The sequence below is a fragment of the Canis lupus genome, chromosome 1 (assembly GCF_003254725.2).
Source record: "Canis lupus dingo isolate Sandy chromosome 1, ASM325472v2, whole genome shotgun sequence".
NCBI classification, from domain to species: domain Eukaryota; kingdom Metazoa; phylum Chordata; class Mammalia; order Carnivora; family Canidae; genus Canis; species Canis lupus.
This window is the reverse complement of record NC_064243.1, coordinates 115,670,870-115,694,241: the sequence shown is the minus strand read 5'-3', so window position 1 is coordinate 115,694,241 and position 23,372 is coordinate 115,670,870. Positions and strand designations below refer to the sequence as shown.

The following is a 23,372-nucleotide window of genomic DNA, read 5'->3' as shown; positions in this document are numbered from 1 at the left end:
AATCTCAGGATCTTATATTGACAAAAAAAAAAAAGGCAAGTCACAGAATATAAAATATTTATATAAAACTCAAAAATATGCATAGCTAAACAACAGATTTTGGTTCAAACTGTAGCTGACACTATAAAGAAAAGTGACAGAATTTTAACACAAAACCCCAGATAATTATTGTATTTGAGAGGAAAGGTTTAAAAGGAATAAGAATGGGGATAAATGTCTAGGTATCTTCAAAGTTAACAATAATGTTCTCTTTCTTAGAATAGGTAGTAGGTATACAGGTTTTTGTTACATTGTGAATGACTATTATACTTTACATACATTTCATAAACTTTTGTAACTACTCTATTTAATAGAAACCATTAAAAAAACTATCATTGAAAGCTACAAATTAAAAGAGGGAATGAAAGCTGAATTATTTTGGTAAGTCATACTGAAGTGGACTCCATTTTCCCAACTGGACTGGAATTTTTTTCTTTTTTTAATAACCTCAGTATGGGTTTTTTTGTTTTGTTTTGCTCTTTTAGATTTTGTACTGGAAGTTCAAGTTTGTGATTATTAAAAAAATAAAAAAAAAAAGGCCATGAGACAATTCAGGCTTACCAACAAAGCATACACAGCTTTATTTTCTCTCCCTGAGCCAAGGTAAAATCTTATGTATAAAGTTATGTAATTATTTTTTTTTAATCGATGGCCTCTCAACCTTACCCAATAACGTCCCCATAATAGCACAAGAGAATGAGTACCCACCTCGCGGGCAGTTAAGAGGAAAAAAAGCAGTTAAGCTAGGACTGGCTTTGAAATCATGTTTCTTGAAAACAACACTGTTGATTTTGCCTTCTTCCCCATAACACGTAATTTGATCCAACAGAAAAATCGTGTTTAAATTATTTGCCAGATAAACTGATAACCTTTATTTCCCCAGATCAAATCAGTGTTCAAGAAAGAAATAACCTGACCGTCAGTCACACACATGCTCTTTTGGGAGTCAAATTCCTACAGACACCAAGAAATAAAGGCATGAGAAAAAGCACATTTGCATAACACGAATCATCACCAGTCATGCAACCACTCTCAATCATGAACACAAAACAAACCACGACAGCAGAGGTCCCTTCTTCCATCACACAGTCCCACACAGTTATGCCATTCCCACGCAACTTCAAGTATGAACCGCCTCACACCCGACGGCGTGTAGAATCACACACAGGGAGAAATACAGCCACACACCCAGTCGCCGAGGGTCTCTCAGTTCGCCCGACAACATCTCGCGTTGTCTCACACACACCGAAGGGCCTGGCAAGGCACAGGGAGGGTCTCTGCGAGACTGAGGGTCCGGCTGGTCCCCACCTCAGCTCCAGCTCCGCCGCTGCACTTGCCCGCCGAGGGTCCCACCTGCTCCGGATTCGGTAAGACTCTGGAACCACCCAACCCTGGCAGTCTCAGGCCCAACTGCCCGAGCAGATCGCGCCGGACGCCTGCGCACGAGGGCAGGCGGGCACTCCCAGAAACCCCCGCAGCGCCACCGCTGCGCGAGCGGGTTTTAGCTGCGGAGTCCGGGAACCTGGAGGAGGGTTTAGTGAACTGGGATTCCTAGCGTCCGGACGGTCAACCACAGCCCTCCCGGCGTTGGACTACATTTCCCAGAGCCACCGCGTCCCCAAGTGCGGCTTCATTTCCGTTTGTTCGCGCGATTTGGGGACCTCGCGAGGGGAGGGCAGCGCTTGTGGAGGAGCTTGGCCCGGCTCCGGCTGGGCGGGCGAACCTGAAATCGGGGCTTGGACCCCGGGCTCCAGATCCTGGATCCTGAACTGCACCTTCTGTCGAGGTGAGGATGTCCGGAATGCCGGCGGAAGCGTCGCTGGAAAGCAGCGTGTGTGGCGGTCTCCTGCCGTTTTGTGTGGTGAGACAGCCTGCCTGGTCTTGGTGTGGGCGAATGAACGTGTGCGAGGGTGGTTTTGTGAATAAGCGTTTGTGTGAGAGAGAGTTGTGACTCTGAGGGTGTAGTAATACCGCTGTGACATTGTGTGTGTGACCGCGTGCTTAACTAACTGGGAATGTGCTTGTGTGACAGTGTGATTGTGCGAACGTCGTATGTGACTGGGGGTTTGCTTGTGACTGTGAGCCGTGCGACTCTGCTGTTGTGACAGGGTGTTTGGATGTTTTTGGATCACTTTGAGGTTGTGTATGCGACTGTGTATTGTGTGTATTCCTGGGGTTTGTCCGTGACTTTGAGGAGTTATGAGAGTGTTTTTGTGACACGGTGTTTGTGACCACTTGTTTTTTTGACCTGGTAGTTGGTTATATTTTTCTGTCCGATTGGATGGCAGTGTGAATGCCATATGTGTGACTGTTGGGACTGTGACCGTGTTGCTTTCATGACTGTGAAGAGAGTGCTGCCTTGTAGGTGTGTTTTTGGCCGTGTGTACCCCGACAGGGTGCTTGGATGTGCTTGAGTGATTGTGTGTATGCACTGCTTATGATTGGATTTTGTTTAAGGTGAAAGGTGGTCTGAGGATGTAATATTAATTTGGAGATTGTGACTCTGTCAGTGTGACCATGGAAATGTGTGTGACTTTGTTTAGTCATTTGTATATTTTTATAGCCTGTGATCTTAAGAGAATTTAATGAAGTACAGAGATAAAATTGGATTTTTGTATTTTGGAGGTTCATTCTGGTCTGAGTCTGCCTGTTTATCATGAGTCTCACGTGGTTTTGTCCTCACAAAACTTGACTTCTTTCTCTTCTGAATCTCAGTGACCCTCTGTCATCCCCCTTCATACATGGCCTATATTGCTTCATTTCTTTATCCATTCTTTGTTCGCATTGCAGATGTAGGTTTCCTTTTGGCTTCCAGGTGTTTTCTCACCTTACAGCCTTAAGGATGTTGAATGCAGAAAGGTGACAGGAAGGAAAGAAGTCAGAAATTTGAGCCCCTGAATGAAGACTATAAGTTATTTCTAAGCCACAGACCTGTGTCTGACAAGATTAGAGCTGATAGCACCTTCAAAATGGGCCATTTGGAAATGTAATGGGGTTCCAGGAGTGAGAATACTTCTAGAGAATGTGCCAGAGGAGCCAGTCACACACTTTAGAACCTGGAAGTACTTCACTGCAGGGCTTTGTCTCCAGTAGACAAGTTTGAATCCAGAAGTAAGTTCTAGTCTGAGACAGCTGTGATCTTGGACCATCTTTCTAAAACAAAGTGCAGAACTGTTCTACTCTCCTGACTTTCTTTCATTGTAGATGAAAAGTAGATTGGGGAATTGGGTGAGTAAGAGTATGTGTCCTTTTTTTTTTTTTTTTTTTTTAAGAGTATGTGTTCTAATTTAGAGTATGTTCCAAGAAAGGTCTACTATCTCATGATTCCATTTTCTTTTCCTGAGAGTAGAGCCCAGAGGAGGAAAAAAATGGCTGTTATACATTCAAAAGCAAGGTCCAAGGTGAGTACATGTTTCTTCTTTATTTCCCTAAATGCCTTTATTTTTTTCAGGACATAGAAATCTTTGCTTTCTCTCCGAAATTTCCTAGTTAAGCTTTCTCAAATGATAGAAGTGGCAAGGCAATTTTCTGTAGATTGAGAGCAAACCTATCTACAGTTAGTTGTGATAGATATTTCCCAATAGTGGGTAAATTGAGGAAGAATGGATGTGAGACTCATAAATTTATAAAGGAGATAATGTATTATTTCGGACACAGCAGCATTTTTTAAAAAAACTTTTTGTTTGATGATATTATTATTATCCCCCCCCCTTTTTTTTAAGAGAGAGGGATGGGGAGGGAGGAGAAGAGGGAGAGAGAGAATCTTAAGCAGGCTCCACGCCTAGCGCCAAGCTGGAGGCAGGGTTCGCTCTCCCAACCTGAGCCAAAGTCAAGAGTCTGACACTTAACCAACTAAGCCACTCCAGGTGCCCTTGTTGGTAATTTTCAAACATATACAAAAGTATGATGAATTATCATAGGCCCAGCTCAAAAGTTATCACTTGCCAATCTTATTTATTCTGCCTTTGGTTTGAAATCCTTTCTAATTTGCTTTTGATTTCTTCTTGGACTTATGGGTTATTTAGAAAATCTTATTTTCAGGTATTATGAGGATCTCCCAGAGATCTTTTTGTTACTGATTTCTAATTTCATTTCAGTGTGTTCAGAGAATATACTTTATATAATGTGAATCATGTGAATCCTTTAAAATTTATTAAGAATAGTTTTGTGACCCAGAATGTGTGCACTTGAAAAGACTATATTCTGCTGTTGGGCAAAGAGTTCCATAAATGTCAGCTAGGTAACTCAGGTTGATAGTGTTGTTTAAATCCTCTGTATCTTTACTGATTTTGTCTGTTTTTATTTCTTTCTCGTAATTTCTATTAGTTTCTCCTTCATGTATCTTGAAGCTCTGCACTGGGTGTTATGCTATATGTTGGCAAATTGAATTCCAATAAAAATAAAAAATTAAAAAAAATATTTTGAAGATCTGTTAGATTCACAAAAGTTTTCCATAATACATCCTGTTGGTGAATTGATCTCTTTATCATTATGAAATGGTCTTCTTTATCCCTGGTAGTGGTGTTTGCTCTGAGCATCTACTTTGATATTTAATGTTGCCACTCTCGCTTTCTTTTCATTTATGTTAGCATGAAATATATTTTTCTATCCCTTTATTTTTTACCTGTTTGTGTTCTGATGTTGGAGCACATTTCTTGTTGGCTGCATTTAGTTGGATCTTGTGTTTTTATCCAGTTTGACGATATCTGTCTTTTTTTTTTTTTTTAAGATTTTATTCATTTATTCATGAAAGATACAGAGAGAGAGCGAGGCAGAGACACAGGCAGAGAGAGAAGCAGGCTCCAGGCAGGGAGCCTGATGTGGAACTTGATCCCAGGACCCCAGGATCATGCTCTGGGCGGAAGGCAGGTGCTAAACCACTAAGCCACCCAGGGATTCCCCAACAATTTCTGTCTTATAATTATTTATGTTATTTAGTGTGATCATTGATGTGGTTTTGTCAAATGCATCATTTTATCCCATCTGTTCCCTACTCCCTTTTCTTTCTTTTCTGCTGCCTTTTGAATTGGGAGAGTTTCAAACTAACAATAGCCATATTTTAACTATCTGAATACAGAAAAACAAGACTTCTTGGGAGTTCAATAGGATATTATGTATTCTATAGTTAGGCTCATTTGTTTCATCTTGCTATCTACTTTTAGTGATTGTTTTTCCCCACTTTGATTTAATTTTATTTTAAAATTATATAAAGTATATACTTATTTTCAAAATCAAAACTACAGAACAAGGTGAATGCAGAGAAGTCCAGTGTTCATTCCTGTCCCCTTCACTCTGTTTCCTTTTTCCCTGTGTAGATAACTACCTATTCTCTTTGGTGTATTCTTCAATTTTTAAAAAAATGGCCTATGTTTATGTGTATGTGTTTGTATGTATACATATGTATCCATACATGGACACATTTATTTTTTACATCACCATTCTTAATTAAAAAAGGAGTATTCTATACACTACATTTTGTTTTCCTCACATGTTTAATGTATCCTGGAGGTCATTCTTAGCGGCCCACAGAGATCTTTCTTATTCTATATTGTAATTACCTATTCTGTTGTGTGAGTGTAATAATTTACTCACCCAGTCATCTGTGAGTGGGCATTTGTTTTTTTTTCCCCAGTACTTTTCCATTATTAATATAGCAATCAATAACAGTATGTATGGTTTCTATTTGTAGAGGTTTATCTTTGGGGCAAATTTCTAGAAGTGGCCTACTTTGTTTATTTTAATGTTTTTGACATAAATTCTACCTGAATCACAACTCTTGAATAATAATAAAATGGGTACATTTCCTTATTTTTCCCCTTCCCCATCTTTTTCTCCATTACCCAAGTTAAAAAAAGTCTTAGAGGTTTTTTTACTGTTAAATATTCTTTTTCTCAGAATATATTGAGCCTTTTTTTTAACCATTGCATATCCTTTTAAAAAATTTTTACAAAGCTATTATTTCCTGATATCAAAGTAGTTTTCTGATATGAAAGTAGTACATGTTTGTTGGTATGACTTAGAAAATACAAAAAGAAATAAGAAAATAACAACTACTCAAAAAGTCTCATTTAGAATGAATCATAGTTCATATTTGGAATCTATCCTTCAAGTCTTTTTTTTTAACTTTTAATTATAGAAAAATTTAAACATGTATGAAACTAAAAAGTATAATGTAATATATCCCCATATACCCTCCCCATCACTAAGCTTCAGCAAATACAATTTATAATTAAACATGTTTCATCTATAGATCCACCACTCCTTCTCCTGACCAAAAAATGGATTATCTTGGAGTAAATCCCAGATATGTAATTTCATCCACAAATATTTTAATATGTATTTCTAAAAGATAAGAACTTTATACTTAAAAAACATAATCACAGGACATCTGAATGGCTCAGTTGATTAAGTGTCTGACTCTTGGTTTTGGTTCAGGTCATGATCTTGCAGCCATGTGATTTAGCCCTGCATCAAGCTCTGAGCTCAACGTGGAGTCTGCTTCAGATTCTCTTTCCCTCTCCCCTCCCATTCATTCTCTCTCTTTCTCAAGAAATAAAATCTTTAAAAAACATAACCACAATATCATCACTATAAAGAACCCCACATTTAATACCTTATTAATATTATGAAAAAGCAAGTTAGTGTTCAGATTTCTCCCATTGTCCATAAATACTTGTAGAATTAAGATCCAAACAATGTCCATTTAGTATAATAGTGTGATATGTTTCTTAATCTTGATCTTAATCTTTCTTTCTCTTTTCTTGCAGTTTATTTGTTCCAGCAACAGTTTTCTTATAGAGTTACCCATATTCTGGATTTTGTTGGTTGCACATGTGTGGTGTCATTTTACATGTTCCTGTATTCTAAACTGGCATTTAATTCTAGAGACTTGATCAGGTTTACATTTTTTTGTGGTTTTGCTTGTTTGCTTTGCACTAATTCTTCATACATAATGGTGTGTGCTGCATAACATTTGGCTGCTTTTCTTTATGTGATATTAACAGCTATTGGTTATTTTGGAATTTATTATTTTATCAGTGTTACAAGATATTCTAATTCTTTTATTTCTTCTGCATTAGTTGGAATACTTCCCTAAAAGGAACTATCCTCTCATCAATGTCTTGGTTACTCTGAGGTATAGCTTATGTGAAAAAAATCAGGATAAAAGCTTGCTTTTGCTCATGATTTCTCAGCATCTTCCAAAGTTTATCCTATGTTTTCCTTTTAAATTATTACCATGAACTTGCAAATTTAAATATATTTGATATGTTTCAGACCATAGCAGTTATTGTTTTTATTAATACTCAGATTGTTCCTCTTTGTTTATGGGATCCTCTTTACTCCCTCTGATTTGGCTCCTTTAGGATTCTGTGGCTCTGGTCCTTGAAGTAGGAAAAGCCTTTTGTCTCGTACCCTGTTGGCAATGAAAAGATTCCCTACATCTGTGCTGATCCATCTGACTGTCTGTGGTACTGTTCCATGGAGAAATATAGAACAGCTGGGGAGCCAGTGCTTTCTTTGGGTTAGCCTCTTTTTGTACTTAGAGATTAGTAAGTGATTAAAAGCTGACTGTTACTTTCATTTTGGGTTGTTGTCTTAGTTTTTCTGACATCTTGGCAGCTCAGCTCTTTTCAGCTCAGCTTTTGACAGTTTGGCGTGGTATTCTTGACAGTTGAGTGTGGTGTCAGTTTTGTCAAGGTACTTGATAGTGTTGTATGTAAATACTCTATCTCATTAATCTCATTTTTATCTACTTGTTCTGATAGTTGCTGAAAAATATTAAAATTTCCAAATCTGATTGTGGATTTGTCCATTTCTTCCTTTAGTTCTATTAGTTTTTGCTTCCTATATTTGGTGCTTTGTTATATCTCTACACATTTAGGATTTCTGCGTCTTCTTGATTAATTTATCCTCTTTATCTTTTGTATTAGTCTTTGTCTTGATCTCTTTTTTGTCTTTTATTATTAATATGAGTGCATAGGCTTTCTTATCCTTAGTATTTTTGTGGTAGATCTTCTTCCACCATTTTACTTTCTCCTTTTTTTTTTTAAGTTTTTATTTAAATTCCCATTAGTTAACATACAGTGTAATAGTAATTTCAGGTGTATAGTATAGTGACTCAACACCCAATGCTCATTTCAGCAAGTGCCCTCCTTAATCCTCATCACCTATTTTATCAGTCTCCCCACCCACTTCTCCTCTGGTAACCATCAGTTTGTTCTTTATAATTATAATTATATTTATAATTATAATTATATTATAATTATAATTATAATATTAATTAAGTCTTTCTTGGTTTGCCTCCTTCTTTTTGCTCCACTTTGTTTTTTGTTTTGTGTTTAAAATTCCATATATGAGTGAAATCATATGGTATTTGTCTTTCTCTTATTTTGTTTCATCTAATACTCTCTAGCTCCATCTGTGGCCTTGCAAATGGCAAGATTTCATTCTTTTTATGGCTGAGTAATATTCCATTGTGTATATATACCACATCTTTTTTATCCATCAATTGATGGATACGTGGGCTGTTTCCATAATTCAGCTATTGTTGATAATGCTGTTTTAAAAACATCAGAGTGCATTATCCCTTTGAATTAGTATTTTTGTATTCTTTGGGTAAATACCTAGTAATACAATTGCTGGGTAGCTCTATTTTTTTTTTTTTTTGAAGATTTTATTTATTTATTCATGAGAGACACACAGAGGCAGAGACATAGACAGAGGGAGAAGCAGGCTGCTCACAGGGAGCCTGATGTGGGACTTGATCCCCAGACCCGGGATCATGCCCTGAGCCAAAGGCAGACAGACACTCAACCGCTGAGCTACACAGGCATCCCAAATAGTTCTATTTTTAACTTTCTGGGGAACCTCCATACTGTTTTCCACAGTGGCTGCACCAGTTTGGATTCCCACCGACAGTGCACAAGGGTTCTCCTTTAACCACATCCTAGCCAACACCTGTTGTTTCTTGTATTGTTGATTTTGGTCATTCTCACAGGGATGAGGTGATATGTCATTGTAGTTTTGATTTGTGTTTGCCTGATGATCAGTGATAATGAGCATCTTTTCATGTCTCTCTTGTCTTATATTAAAACAAGTACACAGGCTTTCCTTATGCTTAGTATTTGTATGGTAAATTTTCTTACACAACTTTACTTTCAACCCACCTGCCACCTGAGTCTTCATACTTAAAGTGTATTTCTTTGAAATTTGCTTTTTTCTTTTGTCTTGACATTGTCTCTTTTTTATTTTTTTTATTTTTAAAGATTATTTTCATGATTAAATGTCTATAATAGCATATTGAGTAAAACAAAGTACAGAGAAACCCATACAGGGGAATTCATCCAAGGAGTTGGGTAGATGTGGAGTACCCTAAATACATTGTCCTTTAGTCTGTATGTAGCACAGTGGTTTCTAAGAACTTAAGGTAATAAGATCTGCCTCAGTGAATGCAAAGTATTTAGCATATGACATTGTCTTTTAATGGGAGTAGTTGGACTATTTACCAGAAAGGTAATGACAATTTATTTTAATCCCTGCTGTGGACAGGAGCTCCCCAAATATCTCTAAATAAGTGTTTGGCACATTTTACAGTTAGTTTATTTAAATTTCCCAGTGTCTTTAGCTCTGTGATGAATTTAAAAGAAACTATGATTTTTAAAAATCTTATCTGAAGTATTTTTGGTTGTTAAATGAGCACAATTATCTATTGAGCTTTCTGCATCTGGAAGAAGTAGAATTTTTAATTAAATGTTTATTGAATATCTGTATCATTGATTACTGTAAGGGCAGTGGTTCTCCCTAGAGGATGTTTTAGAAATATATCTGTGTGCTTTTGAATGTTAAAATAACTGAGTTGAGGGTGAAGTCTTCTGGCTTTTGAAGGACTGAAGCCATGGATCTGGGTTATAGAGTAGATGACTTTTTTATAAAAAGATATGTAGTAAATACTTTAAGATTTCTGGGCCAGATGGTCTCTATTGCAGTTATCTGACTCTGCTACTGGAGTGTGAAAGTAGCCAAAGACAATTTATAAACAGTTGAGTGTAGATGTGTTCCAATAAAGCTTTATTTACAAAAACAGTTTGTTGGTGGGCAGTAGTTTGCTAACTTCTAATCTAGATACTCTGCAGTATACAGCAGATAATTGTTCTGTGACCTGCAAAATGCAGACCATAGCTGGGAAAAAAAATGTGTTTATAATAATCTTGGTCTAGAACTTCTCACATTAAGCATTATTTTTGCATGATATTTTACACACTGCTGAGTTTATGTTACTATTATTGCATGATTTTACTATTAGCTAAATATTCCAGGAATGCTTGAGAATGATTGAGAAAAGACTCTACTTTGTTTTATTTGGAAATACTATGACATTTTTAAAAAGGTCACAGCACTGATGGCAACACTGCTTGTGATATTTTCCTTACCACTACCACATACTTGTAGAAGCCTACATTTGTAGATAATAAATTTCATTGAGTCTATAGATATATGAACACATCACACACATACAAATATATGCATACATATACATACACATACATAGACTTTCAAAATGTCAAATGTTAATAAAAGTTATCAATAGTACTAACTTGAAGACTTCTGGGTAAGATGCCAGAGTATGAGGACCCTAAGCTCATCTCGTCCCATGGACACAAACTAGATAATACCCACATCAGTGTAAATAACCCAGAAAAATGACCTGAAGACTGAGAGAACAGACCCTCCACAGCTAAATGTAACAGGCCACATTTGAAGAGGGTAGGCAGATAGGGATACAGTTGAGAGCTAAATGGACCAATAGGACTGTCTGCAGGAAGGAGGGATACTGCAGGCATGTAGGGGGAAAACAAACAAATCCCTACACCGAGCATCCCATGTATGGGTGCCCACACGGGGAGATGAATCCCCTTGGTATTTGGCTTTGAAAATGAGAGCGGCTGGATTTCATGAGTCTTTGCAAACAGCAGGGCGTAACACCTGGAACTTTAAAAATCAGTAGGCGTGTCTCTGGGAGAGTTGGAAGGGTGAGAGAAAACTAAGTCCCTGCCCTTAAAGAGATAGCACAACAAACAGCAGCCCCATGGAGATACAGCACAGAGGTAGCAGTTTGAAAAATACCTGGGGTATGTGGGAGAGAGGTTTGTCTACTGATCTCAGAGCTTGTGCTGGAAGAGTAGGGATCATTGGGAGACATCTCTAAGAATAAAAGAGCTTGCAGGCACCATTTTCTTTCCCCATCCCCTAGCCTAGACACACAGATACCTATAGGAAACAGTGCAATACCAGTATTTGCTACATAACTTGCTAATGGTGGCCCTAGCCCCTGAATACTTCTGCGGCTCTGCATCTTACAGCCAGGCCTCTACTCTGGGTCTCTTCCCACAGCTATAAACTTTGCTAACACCCTGCAACCTATACCTGAATACTCCTACAGATCTGCTCCTCCAATATGCCAGGCTAGAGCTTATCTAAAGTGGTGCCACAAGTGTGGCAGTGTGCAAGCATTCTCAACATGGCCCAGCAACCACTCTAATGTGACTCCTGCCTGGAGGAGAAGGGAAGATAACCACATATCCCAGTCCAACTCACAAGGCTATCAGCTGATTTTTCAGCAGAAATTTAGCAGGCAAGAAGGGAGTGCTGTCATGATGAGATGAGCACTGGGCGTTATGCTATGTTGGCAAATTGAATTTAAATAAAATATTTTTAAAAATAAAAATTATTAAAAATGGGTGAAGAATTGGGGGTGGGGCAGGCAGAAAGAGAGAGTGCCATGATATATACTGAGTCCTAAATGAAAACCCTGCAGCCAAGAATATTCTGTCTGGCAAAGCTATTGTTCACAATAGAAGAAGAGATAAAGAGTTTCCCAGACAAAAGAAATTCATGACCACTAAGCCAGCCCTATGTGGAATGTTAAAAGGGACTCTTTATTTATTTATTTTTTTAAAGGGACTCTTTGAATGGAAAGGAAAGACTATAAGTAGGAATAAGAAAATAGGAAGAGCAAAAACAGTAAAAATAAGTGTATCTGTAAAATCAGTTAAAGAATTCGCAAAAGAAAAGGATGTAGGGCACCTGGGTAGCTCAGGGGTTGAGCATCTGCTTTGGGCTCAGGTCGTGATCCCAGGGTGCTGGGATCAAGTCCTGCATCGGGCCCTTTGCAGGGAGCCTGCTTCTCCCTTTACCTGTGTCTCTGCCTCTCTCTCTCTGTATCTCTCATGAATAAATAAATAAATAAATAAATAAATAAATAAATAAATAAATAAATAATTTTAAAAACCAAAAGGATGTAAAGTATGACATACCTAAATCAGGGAGAGGGGAAGGAGTAAAGAATGGGTTCAAACTTAAGCAACCATCAACTTAATATAGACTACTATATTCAGAAGATGTTATACACAAAGCTAATGTTTACAAAAATCAAAAACCAGTAATAAACATGCAAAAATAAAGAGGAAGGAATCCAAGCATATCACTAAAGAAAGCCAACAATGAGAGAAGAGAGCACGAGAAGAAAGGAACAGAAAAGACCTTTGAAAACAACCATAAAACAAGTAATGAAAAGGCAATAAAGACATACTGATCAATAGTTACGTTGAATGTACATGTACTAAATGCTGCAATCAAAAGGAATAGGGTGATGGAATGGATAAAAAAGCAAGACCCATCTATATGTGCTCACAGGAGACTCATTTCAGACCTAAAGACACATGCAGATTGAAAGTGAAGGGATAGAGGGGCACCTGGTTGGTTCAGTTGCTTGAGCATCCTGACTCTTGGTTTTGGCTCAGGTCATGATCTCAGGGTTGTGGGATTGAGCCTGTGTTGGTCTCCATGCTCAATGTGGAGTCTGCTAGTCCCTCTTCTCCTACTCCGCCCCTCTGCCTCTCCCTTTACTCACTCACTCTTGTGAAGGTGCACACTCTGTCTCTAAAATAAATAAAATATATGCATATATTTTAAAGTGAAGGGATAGAAAAGCAGTTATGTAAATGGAAGTGAAAAGAACATTGGGATAGTAATACACAGAACAAAATAGACGTTAAAGCAACAAAAAGTGTAACAGGAGACAAAGGACACTAACGATAAAAGGAACAATCCAACAAGAATATGTGCCAGTTGTAAATACTTCTGCAACAAACATGGGGGCACCCAAATACATAAAGCAGCTAATAACAAACATAATGGAAAATGAGGTAATTGATAGTAATACAGTAATAGGAGGTTTTACCATTTCACTTAAATCAATAGATCATCTCAAAGAAAATCAACAAGGAAACAGTGGCTTTGACAGACACGTTGGACCAGATAGATCTACAGATATATTTAGAACACTCTATTCTAAAGCAACAGAATACACATTCTTTTCAAATGCACAAGGAACTTTCTCCAGAAATAGATTACATATTCGGCCCCCCAAAAAGGTCTCAACAAATTAAAAAGACTGAAGTCATACCATGGGATTTTTCCAACCACAATGCTGTTAAACTAGGTATCACCCATAGGGAAAAATCTGGAAAGACCAGAAATACATGTAAGTTAGATAACATGCTACTGAACAACCCAAATGTGTCGTGCAAGAAATCAAAGAGGAAATCAAAAAACACATGGGGACAAATGAAAATGAAAACACAATGATCCAAAATCTTTGGGATGGAGCAAAAGCTGTTCTAAGAGGGAAGTTGATAGCAATACAGGCCTAACTCAAGATGCAAAAAAATCTTAAATAAAAAAACCCAAAGTTACACTTAATGCAGCTAGAAAAGGAAGAACAACAACAACAAAAACCCCAAACCAGTAGAAGGAAGGAAATATTAAAGATTAGAGCACAAATAAATGGAATAGAAACAAACAAACAAAAAAAACCAATGGAATAGATCAGCAAAACCAGGAGCTGGTTCTTTGAAAAGATCGACAAAACTAATAACTTTTAGACTCATCAAAAAGAAAAAAAAAATGAGAAGACTCCAAACGAAGTCAGAAATGGAGGAGATATAACTGACACCACAGAAATACAAAGAATTAGAAGAGAATATTATGAAAAATTACATGCCAACAAATTGGACAGCCTAGAGGAAATTGAGAAATTCCTAAAAACATAAAACTTCCCAAAACTGAATCAGGAAGAAACAAAATTTGAATAGACTGATTACCAGCAATGAAATTGAATCAATAATAAATTCCAATAAACGTCCAGGACCAGATGGCTTCATAGGTAAATTATACCAAACATTTAAAGAACAGTTAATACCTATTCTCAAACTATTCCAAAACACAGAAGAGAAAGGAAAACTTCCAAATTCATTCTCTGAGGCCAGCATTACCCTGATACCAAAACCAGATAAAGGCACCATTAAAAAAAAAAGAGAGAGAACTACTGGCTCATATCCCTGTTGAACATACATGCAAAATTCTTCAACAAAATACTAGAAAACTGGATACATTTATAAAATCATTCACCATGATCAAGTGAGATTTATTCCCAGGATTCAAGGGTTGCAGTATTCACAAATTAATCAATGTCCTATATTACATCAATATGACCAAGAATAAACACCATATAATCATTTCAGTAGATGCAGAAAAAAGCATGTGACAAAGTACAATACCCATTCATGATACAAACCCTCAACAAAGTAGGTTTAGAGGGAACAATCCTTAACATAATAAAGGCCAAATGTGGAAAAGCCACACCTAACATCCTACTCAGTGGCAAAAACTGGGAGCTTTTCTCCTAAGATCAGGAACAAAACAAGGATGTCCACTCTCTCCATTTTTATTCAACATAGTACTGCAAGTCCTAGACACAGCAGTCAGACAACAAAAAGAAATAAAGGACATCCAGATTGGCAAGGATGAAGACATTCACTTTTTACAGATGACATTATATATAAATATATATATACAGATATATATTTATTTAACATTTATATATATATATATATATATATATATATATATATATATATATATATATAAATAAAAACCTGGAAGACTCTACCAAAAAACTACTAGAACTGATACATGAATTTAGTTAAGTCACAGGATACAAAATCAATATACAGAAATCTGTTGCATTTTGACACACTAATAATGAAGCAGCAGAAAGAGAAGAAAACAGTCCCATTTAAAATTGCAACAAAAAGAATAAAAGATCTAGGAAAACTTGACCAAGGAGGTGATAGATCTGTACTCTGAACACTTTAAAATTGATGAAAGAAATTGAAGACAACACAATGGAAAGATACTTCATGCTCATAAATTGTGAGAACAAATATTAAAATGTCCATACCATCCAAAGCAATGTACGGATTCTTTTCTTAAGATGATTTTTTAAAAATTTTTTGAGAGAGAGTGCGTGAGCTCAGTGGGGCAGAGGGAGAGGAAGAGAGAATCATCAAGCAGATTCCCCTCTGAGCATGGTATGTGATGTGGGGCTTGATATCAGGACCCTGAAATCGACCTGAGCCAAAATCAAGAGTTGGACCCTCAACCAACTGAGCCACTGAGGTGTCCCCAATCTACAGTTTTCATAGAATCCTTATCAAAATATCAACAGCATTTTTCACAGAACTAGAGCAGATAATCCTCAAATTTATATGGAACCACCAAAGACTTCCATTAGCCAAAGCAATCTTGAGAAAGAACAGAGCTGGAGATACCACAATTCCGGATTTCAATATATACCACAAACCTATAGTAATCTACATAGTGCAGTACTGGCAGGAAAACAGATCAGTGGAACAAAATAGAGAGCCCAGATATAAACCCATGATTATATGGTCAATTAGTCTTTGACAGAAGAGGCATGGATATGCAATGGACATAGTTTCTTTAACATATGATGTTTGGAAACCTGGACAGCCACATACAAAAGAATGAAACTGGACCACTGTCTTATACAATATGCAAGAATTTAAAAATCAGCTAACCTAAATGTGATACCTGAAACTAAAAAAAATAATAATAAATAAATAAGTAGCACAGACAGTAATTACTCTGACATCAGCCATAGCAGCCCATTTTGAATATGTCTCCTGAGGCAGGGGGAAGCAAAACCAAAAATAAAATATTGAGATTATTTCAAAATAAAAAGCTTTTGCACAGCAAAGGAAACACCAAAACTAAAAGTCTGCTGAATATGAGAAGATATTTGCAAATGACATATCCAATAAAGGGTTAGTATCCAAAATGTATAAAGAATTTATACAATTCAGCAAAAGAAACACAATAATCTGATTTAAAAATGATCTGAAGACATGAACAGACATTCCTCTGAAGAGGACTTAAAGATGGCAACAGACACATGAAGAGATGCTCAGCATCACTCATCATCAGGGAATTCCAAGTCAAAACCACACTGAGATCAACTCACACTTGTCAGGATAGCTAAAATAAGAAATGCAAGAGACAAGTGTTGGCAAGGATGTGGAGAAAAAGGAACCCTTGTGCACTGTTGGTGGGAATGCAAACTGGTGCAGCCACTGTGGAAACAGTATAGAGGTTCCTTAAAAAGTTACAAAGAGAACTACCCTGCAAACCAGCAATTGCACAACTGGGTATTTACCCAAAGGATACCAATACACTAATTCAAAGGGATACATATACCCTTATATTTATAGCAGCATTATTTAGAATAGCCAAGATATTACCATATAATCCAGTAATTCCACTATTGGTATTTACCCAAAAATATGAAAACTCTAATTTGACAAAATATATGCACCCCTATGTTAATTGCAGCATTATTAATAATGGCCAAATTATGGAAACAGCCCAAGTGTCCCCTGATAGATGAATGGATAAAGAAGAGGTGGTATATATAATGGAATATTACTCAGCCATTTAAAAAAATGAAATACTGCCATTTACAATAACATGGATGGATTTAGAGTATAAAGCTAAATGAAATTAGAGAAGGACAAATGCCATATGATTTCACTCATGTGGAATTTAAGAAACAAAGAATGAAAAAAGAGACAAACCAAAAAAAAAAAAAAAAAAAAAAAAGACAAACCAAGAAACAGGTTCTTAACTATAGAAAACAAACTGTTGGTTAATAGAAGGGAGGAAGAGGATTAAGAGTACACTTACCATGATGAGCACTGAGTAATGTATAGAATTGGTTTTTTTAAAATAATTTATTTATTCATGAGAGACAGAAGGCAGAGACATAGGCAGAGGGAGGAGCAGGCTCCCCTCAGGGAGCCGGATGTAGGACTGATCCCAGAATCTGGGGTCATGCCCTGAGCTGAAGGCAGAGGCTCAACTGCTGAGCCATCCAGGCATCCCTATAGAATTGTTTAATCAGTATATATTGTACACCTGAAACTAATATAACACTGTATGTTAACTATACTGGAATTAAAAATTTTTTGAACAGTACTTTAAAAAATGCTTACCTCGGGGATCCCTGGGTAGCTCAGTGATTTAGCGCCTGCCTTCGGCCCCGGGCGTGATCCTGGAGTCCCGGGATCGAGTCCCACAGGGCTCCCTCCCTGCATGGAGCCTGCTTCCCCCTCTGCCTGTGTCTTTGCCTCCTTCTCTCTGTGTTTCTCATGAATAAATAAATAAAATCTTAAAAAAAATGCTTAGCTGAATATTATGATCTTATAAATCTGAATTTGTTCAAGTAGTTATAAGTGTAAGCATTTAATTGTGCCTTTTAATTTTTTTTTTTTTTTTTTTTTTTTTTTTTTTATGATAGTCACAGAGAGAGAGAGAGAGAGAGGCAGAGACATAGGCAGAGGGAGAAGCAGGCTCCATACACCGGGAGCCCGACGTGGGATTCGATCCCGGGTCTCCAGGATCGCGCCCTGGGCCAAAGGCAGGCGCCAAACCGCTGCGCCACCCAGGGATCCCGTGCCTTTTAATTTGTATAACAGTCGATCATTATCTCTATTTTTGGCATAATGTATATAATTGTGTCATATTATCTATAAATTTTATTTCAGAAATGGTAGAGAAGTTGTTGTAAATATTGTCGTTTTGTATATAGAGAGCATTGAGTTTGATCAGGGTAATAACTGCCACTTGTATGTCTCCCATTTAGTATCTTTTGGTGATGGAAGCAAGAGAAAGGAAGAGGAGAGCAAGAAAGATAATTCTAATTTACTTATTTGGAACTTTGCAAAAAGCGTGGTCTCATGGTTCTGTTTTCTTCTCTCCAGCTCTGCCTTTTTGAGACTCTGTGCTTCTCTAAGCTAGGAATCCAGAGGAGGATGGATCATTTCTTGCAGCGCTAAAAACCATGGCTCAGGTAAATTGGTGTTTTTTGGTGCTCTCTTTAAGAAGTCACTTTTTTACAGAGTATGTGTATGTTTGCTTTCCTTATTTCTGAAATTTCCTTCCTAACTGACCCCACTCAGGAATGTGCTCCTCAGCATTCCATCCCTAAGTTTGTGTTTTTCATCTAGCCTATATTTACATAATTACTCAAAAATAGTTTGGGCATCTCTGACTAGGAGATATGACAAAAGCAGATTCCCTGATTTTAGAAGATAAGGAAGTTTGTTAAATTGCACCACATATGGGAAAATTGAACTTTTCTTTAGATGTAAGTTTTCTGGTTAGACAAGATCATTACTTTTGCCTGGATTCAGTCTCCCTACCTGGCAAGAGCTTATTGTTTTGTGAGCTTTTAAGATTGATTAGGAGCATGATTAGAGATTGAGAGATCAGAGATCTTCCCTGGAAATCCATAATTGACATAAAGCAATAATACAGATAATTTTAAGAGTCAACATTATTAGTTAATCCTGTATGCATAAGTTTAGATTATCTTTTCTTTTCCCTAGAACAAGGGAAGGGTACATTTATAGGTGATAAATAATAGTAAGAAAAATCATCATTCACATGCAAAAGTTGCTGAAAATTATAAACTCCCAAAAGTGAGAAATGCTTATGAGATTTTTGTGTAACCAAAATGTTCGAATATGCACACTTAGTAAGTCAGGCATATTCATTATATGGGGCTATTTTGCAGCCTATTATAAATATGCATTAAATTACTGATAAGGAGGAAAGTGCTTATGATGTAATATTCTGGTATGATGATGAACTGAGATTTCAATAATTTCTTTAATTTTATGCAAATTTTATACAGATTTTATAAGACTTTGTGGAAAAACTTCCTGTTATTTTTCTTATTAGAGAATAAGAGAAATTTGCATTTATTGAGAATGTATGATATACAAGATACAAGCATAATTAAAGAGTGAATGATAGAGTATTTATTGTACAGGTTGCCTCTGTATGCTTTTTCTTTTAATTGTGTCTTCTTTAAGTTCCAGAGTATCTGTATAATGAGATGTTCTATATGCAGGAAATATCTACAGCAACAGAAATAATAAGGAACATGTTGGTACTTCAGAAGCATTGATTTTATAGTGTCTCATTTATGTCAATGGCTTTTTGCTGTTCACTCTGAGCTCCCCATCATCTCCCCTCCATTGAAAAAAATATTTTCTTTATTTCCACAATTAGTATTATATTTGTTGTTTCAGAGATCAGTGATGTTCAGGGATGTTGCCATTGACTTCTCTCAGGAAGAGTGGGAATACCTGGACTCTGCTCAAAGGGATTTGTATAGAGATGTGATGTTGGAGAACTATAGTAACTTGGTGTCACTAGTAGGTAAGAAAATGTACCCCTAGTATTTCAGGATTTACCTTTGGAATGGCTGCTTTCTCTGATTGTTTTTAAGTAATTAACTAAATTGCCTCTTATTATTCTCAAAGAATTCTCTTATTCTTATTCTCTTATTATTCTCTCATTATTCCAGTTTTACATTACTGGAAATAGTGGTATTTCAGAGCACATTTGTCTTCTCCACTCTGCAAGTATCATCTATCTTTCTGGCTTCCTTCCTTTCTTAATAATCAAGGAGCTAGATGTGAATTCTGAGACACTTGCAATATTGTCAGAAAAATCAGGCTATGCATTGTTACGATTTATTTATTTTTAATTTTATTTTTTTAAAAGATTTTATTTATGTATTTATTCATGAGAGAGAGAGAGAGAGGCAGAGGGAGAAGCAGGCTTCACACAGGGAGCCTGATGTGGGACTCGATTCCGGGACTCCAGGATCATGCCCTGGGCCAAAGGCAGGTGCTGAACCGCTGAGCCACCCAGGGATTCCCCCACTGTTACAATTTAGATTGGCTAAAGGTGCTCAAAATATTAAAAAAAAAAATAGATGTAGATATGTATGCTTTTTTTTTTTTACTTATTTATTTATGATAGTCACAGACAGAGAGAGAGAGGCAGAGACACAGGCAGAGGGAGAAGCAGGCTCCATGCACCTGGAGCCCGATGTGGGATTTGATCCCGGGTCTCCAGGATCACACCCTGGGCCAAAGGCAGGCGCCAAACCGCTGCGCCACCCAGGGATCCCATGTATGCTTTTTCTGACAACAGAAGAGCTTATATTATTTATGTAGTAATAGGTAGATCAAGTCAGGTCAACATAATCCATTACAACGAATATATTCTCTTATATGTGTTTTGTAATTGAATATTACATTTTAAGAACTTTGTATTTTACATTGAGTGAATGCACCAGAACATCTTTTATTGAAAAAGAGCTCAGGAAGAACATGTGATTATCTAAGAAAGTTTATTGTTTTTTTTTTTGTTTTTTTTTTTTTTTTTTAATTTGTTGAGGTTTAGGAAGTAGCCTGTCTTGGTATTTATTCCATGGGCACTTTAAAAGTGTTCTGAACCCAATTTCCAAATGAGGATGTGACATCAGTTGGGGAATTCTAGAATTTTTTTTTTTAAGATTTTATTTGTTTATTCATAGACACAGAGAGAGAGAGGCAGAGACACAGGCAGAGGGAGAAGCAGGCTCCATGCAGGGAGCCCGATGTGGGACTCGATCCTGGGTCTCCAGGATCACACCCCAGGCTGCAGGCAGCGCCAAACTGCTGCACCACAGGGGCTGCCCTGGTTTTTGTTTTTGTTTTTGTTTTTTTCTGTATCGATATGAGACTCTTTATGTCAGTTAAAACTTTAACAAATGATTTTCCAACCTAAATGATCACTTTATTTTTTTGGACTCTTCAAGTCCCTGAAATGTAACTGTCTCTTGCCCATTCCTCTGAATGTTTTATGAAGTTATTGGTTGGTATACTTTCCTTTCATGTGGAAAAAAAGACTTCTGATTTGAGAAGAAAAGCAAGGGCTTTTCAGTACAATCTCTCTAAGGAATCCCACCTAATCACTACTTCTCCTTTTTGGTCTTTTAGGATAGTCCTTCCCACGTTCAAAGGGGGGCTCTTCCTTTTCTCCAGTGATAACCCTTTTATGTAAACTTGGGAGTCAATTTCTTTCTAGATTTTTTTTTTTAATATTTAGACTTATATCATTTTCTCTCTTCTTTAAAATGTGCTCATTCATTCAAAATACATTTACTGAGAGACTATTCTTTGCCAACAACTGTAGCAGGCATTGGAGAAATGATGTAGATAAGGTTTGTATTCTGCTACATTCTCATGGGAGAAATAAAAAGTAAGTAAGGAAGTAAAAATATATGTGTATTTGTATTCATATATATGTACATACATACATTTATTTAATAAATATGACAGTTGCAAGTAGTAATAAGGAATATGAATAAAGGTAAAGGAGAGTAGGCAAATGAACTAACTGGTGAATAAGGGTGGGTTATTTTAGATAGGTAAATTTCTTTAAAAATTTTTTTTTGGGAGAGTATGAGCTGCCAGGGGGGAGGGACAAACAGAGGGGAAGAAAGAGAATCTTAAGCAGGCTCTACACCCATTGTGGACCCTGACACAGGGCTCAATTTCATAACCCTGAGATCATGACCTGAGCCAAAATCAAGAATTGGTTGCTTATCCGACTTAGCCATCCAAGTGCCTGTAGATAGGAAGATTTTTTAAAATCCCTCCAAGAAGGCAGTATCTGAGCAATGACTTGACTGATGTAAGGGTATGAGTTAGACCGATCTATGGGGGAACACTATTCTAGGCAGATGGAGTAGTAAGTATAAAGGTTTTAGGGTGGGTATTTACTTAGGAGGAGGAACAGAAAAATATAATTAAAGAAGAGTGAATGATACAGTAATAAATATAGTTAAGCAACTCCAGAAAAGGAGTTCAAATTTTATTTTTTGAGGTGGTGCTCTCTCACTTCTAGCCAAAGAAAATGCGTATCCTCTCTGAAGGAAAGCAAGAAGGCTTTAGAATTCTCAAAACTTAAGATCAACAAAAGATGAGGTAACAAAGATCATCAAACCCACAAGGAAATAGGTCATAGGTGAGGAATAGATAATCTAAAGAAGCAACAGATTACCAGGCAAATGATTTCAGATATTGATATTATTAGATCTAAATGTAAAATGTTGGTGAAATATCTATATCTATATCTATATCTATATCTATATCTATATCTATATATGTATGTATGTATTGTTGGTGGTGAAATATTTAAGAAATAAGCTAAGTCACAAAAATGATAAGCAATAAGAGATTTTCATAAGGGATCTGATTTGAAGGAGAACCAGATAGGACATTCTGAAAGGTTCTGGTTAAATCTTTCTTAAAAATAATCATTAATAAATTGATAAATGGGCATAAAAATTGTTTTCTTTATAAAACGACAGAGAAAGTAAAACACAGGCCTTGAGTTGGGTACAGATATTTGCAGTTCATATTGACAACAGTGAAATTACCATGGATATAAAAGGCATTTATAGATAAAGAAAAAGATAAATAATTTTTTTGAAAAATTGGGTAAAAGACATTCATAGGCAGTTCAAAGAAAAGGAAATAATAAATCAAGGAGGTGAACAGCTTATACTCTGAAAACTATAAAACACTGATGAAAGAAGTTCAGGATGACACAAATGGAAGGATATTCCCTGCTCATGGATTGGAAAAATTAATAATTATTAAAATGTCCATACTACCCAAAGCAAACCACAGATTCAATGCAATACCTAACAAAATACCAATAGTATTTTTCACAAAACTAAAACAAATATTATCCTAAAATTTGTGTGGAACCACAAAAGTCCCTGAGAAGCCAACAGAATCTCGAGAAAGAACAAAACTGGAGATATTATACCAGTTTCAGATTTCAAGTTATACTACAAAACTATAGTTAACAAAAGAGTATGTACTGGCACAAAATAGACACATAAATCAATGTAATAGATTGCAGAATTAAACCCACACATATGGGCAGCCTGGGTGGCTCAGCGGTTTAGCGCCGCCTTCAGCCCAGGGTGTGATCCTGGAGACCCAGGATCGAGTCCCATGTCAGGTTCCCTGCATGGAGGCTGCTTCTCCCTCTGCCTGTGT

At 36.7% G+C, this 23,372-nt stretch overlaps 1 protein-coding gene across 4 annotated transcripts in view; it reads left to right on the top strand.

Moving 5' to 3' along the window:
* Positions 1 to 502: 502 nt before the first annotated feature.
* Positions 503 to 23,372, top strand: part of LOC112643538 (zinc finger protein 420) — a 52,900-nt gene continuing 30,030 nt past the window's right edge. The window contains exons 1-4 of one of the 4 annotated variants that reach the window (XM_025421541.3): positions 503 to 1,825; positions 3,389 to 3,440; positions 18,219 to 18,307; positions 19,554 to 19,683. In XM_025421541.3, the coding sequence (XP_025277326.1) occupies positions 18,299 to 18,307; positions 19,554 to 19,683 (139 nt within the window). In that variant the 5' untranslated portion in view covers positions 503 to 1,825; positions 3,389 to 3,440; positions 18,219 to 18,298. Of the gene's footprint in view, positions 1,901 to 3,388; positions 3,441 to 18,218; positions 18,308 to 19,533; positions 19,684 to 23,372 lie in introns of all 4 variants that reach the window. The other 3 variants (XM_025421544.3, XM_025421543.3, XM_025421545.3) reach the window with 3 other exon arrangements.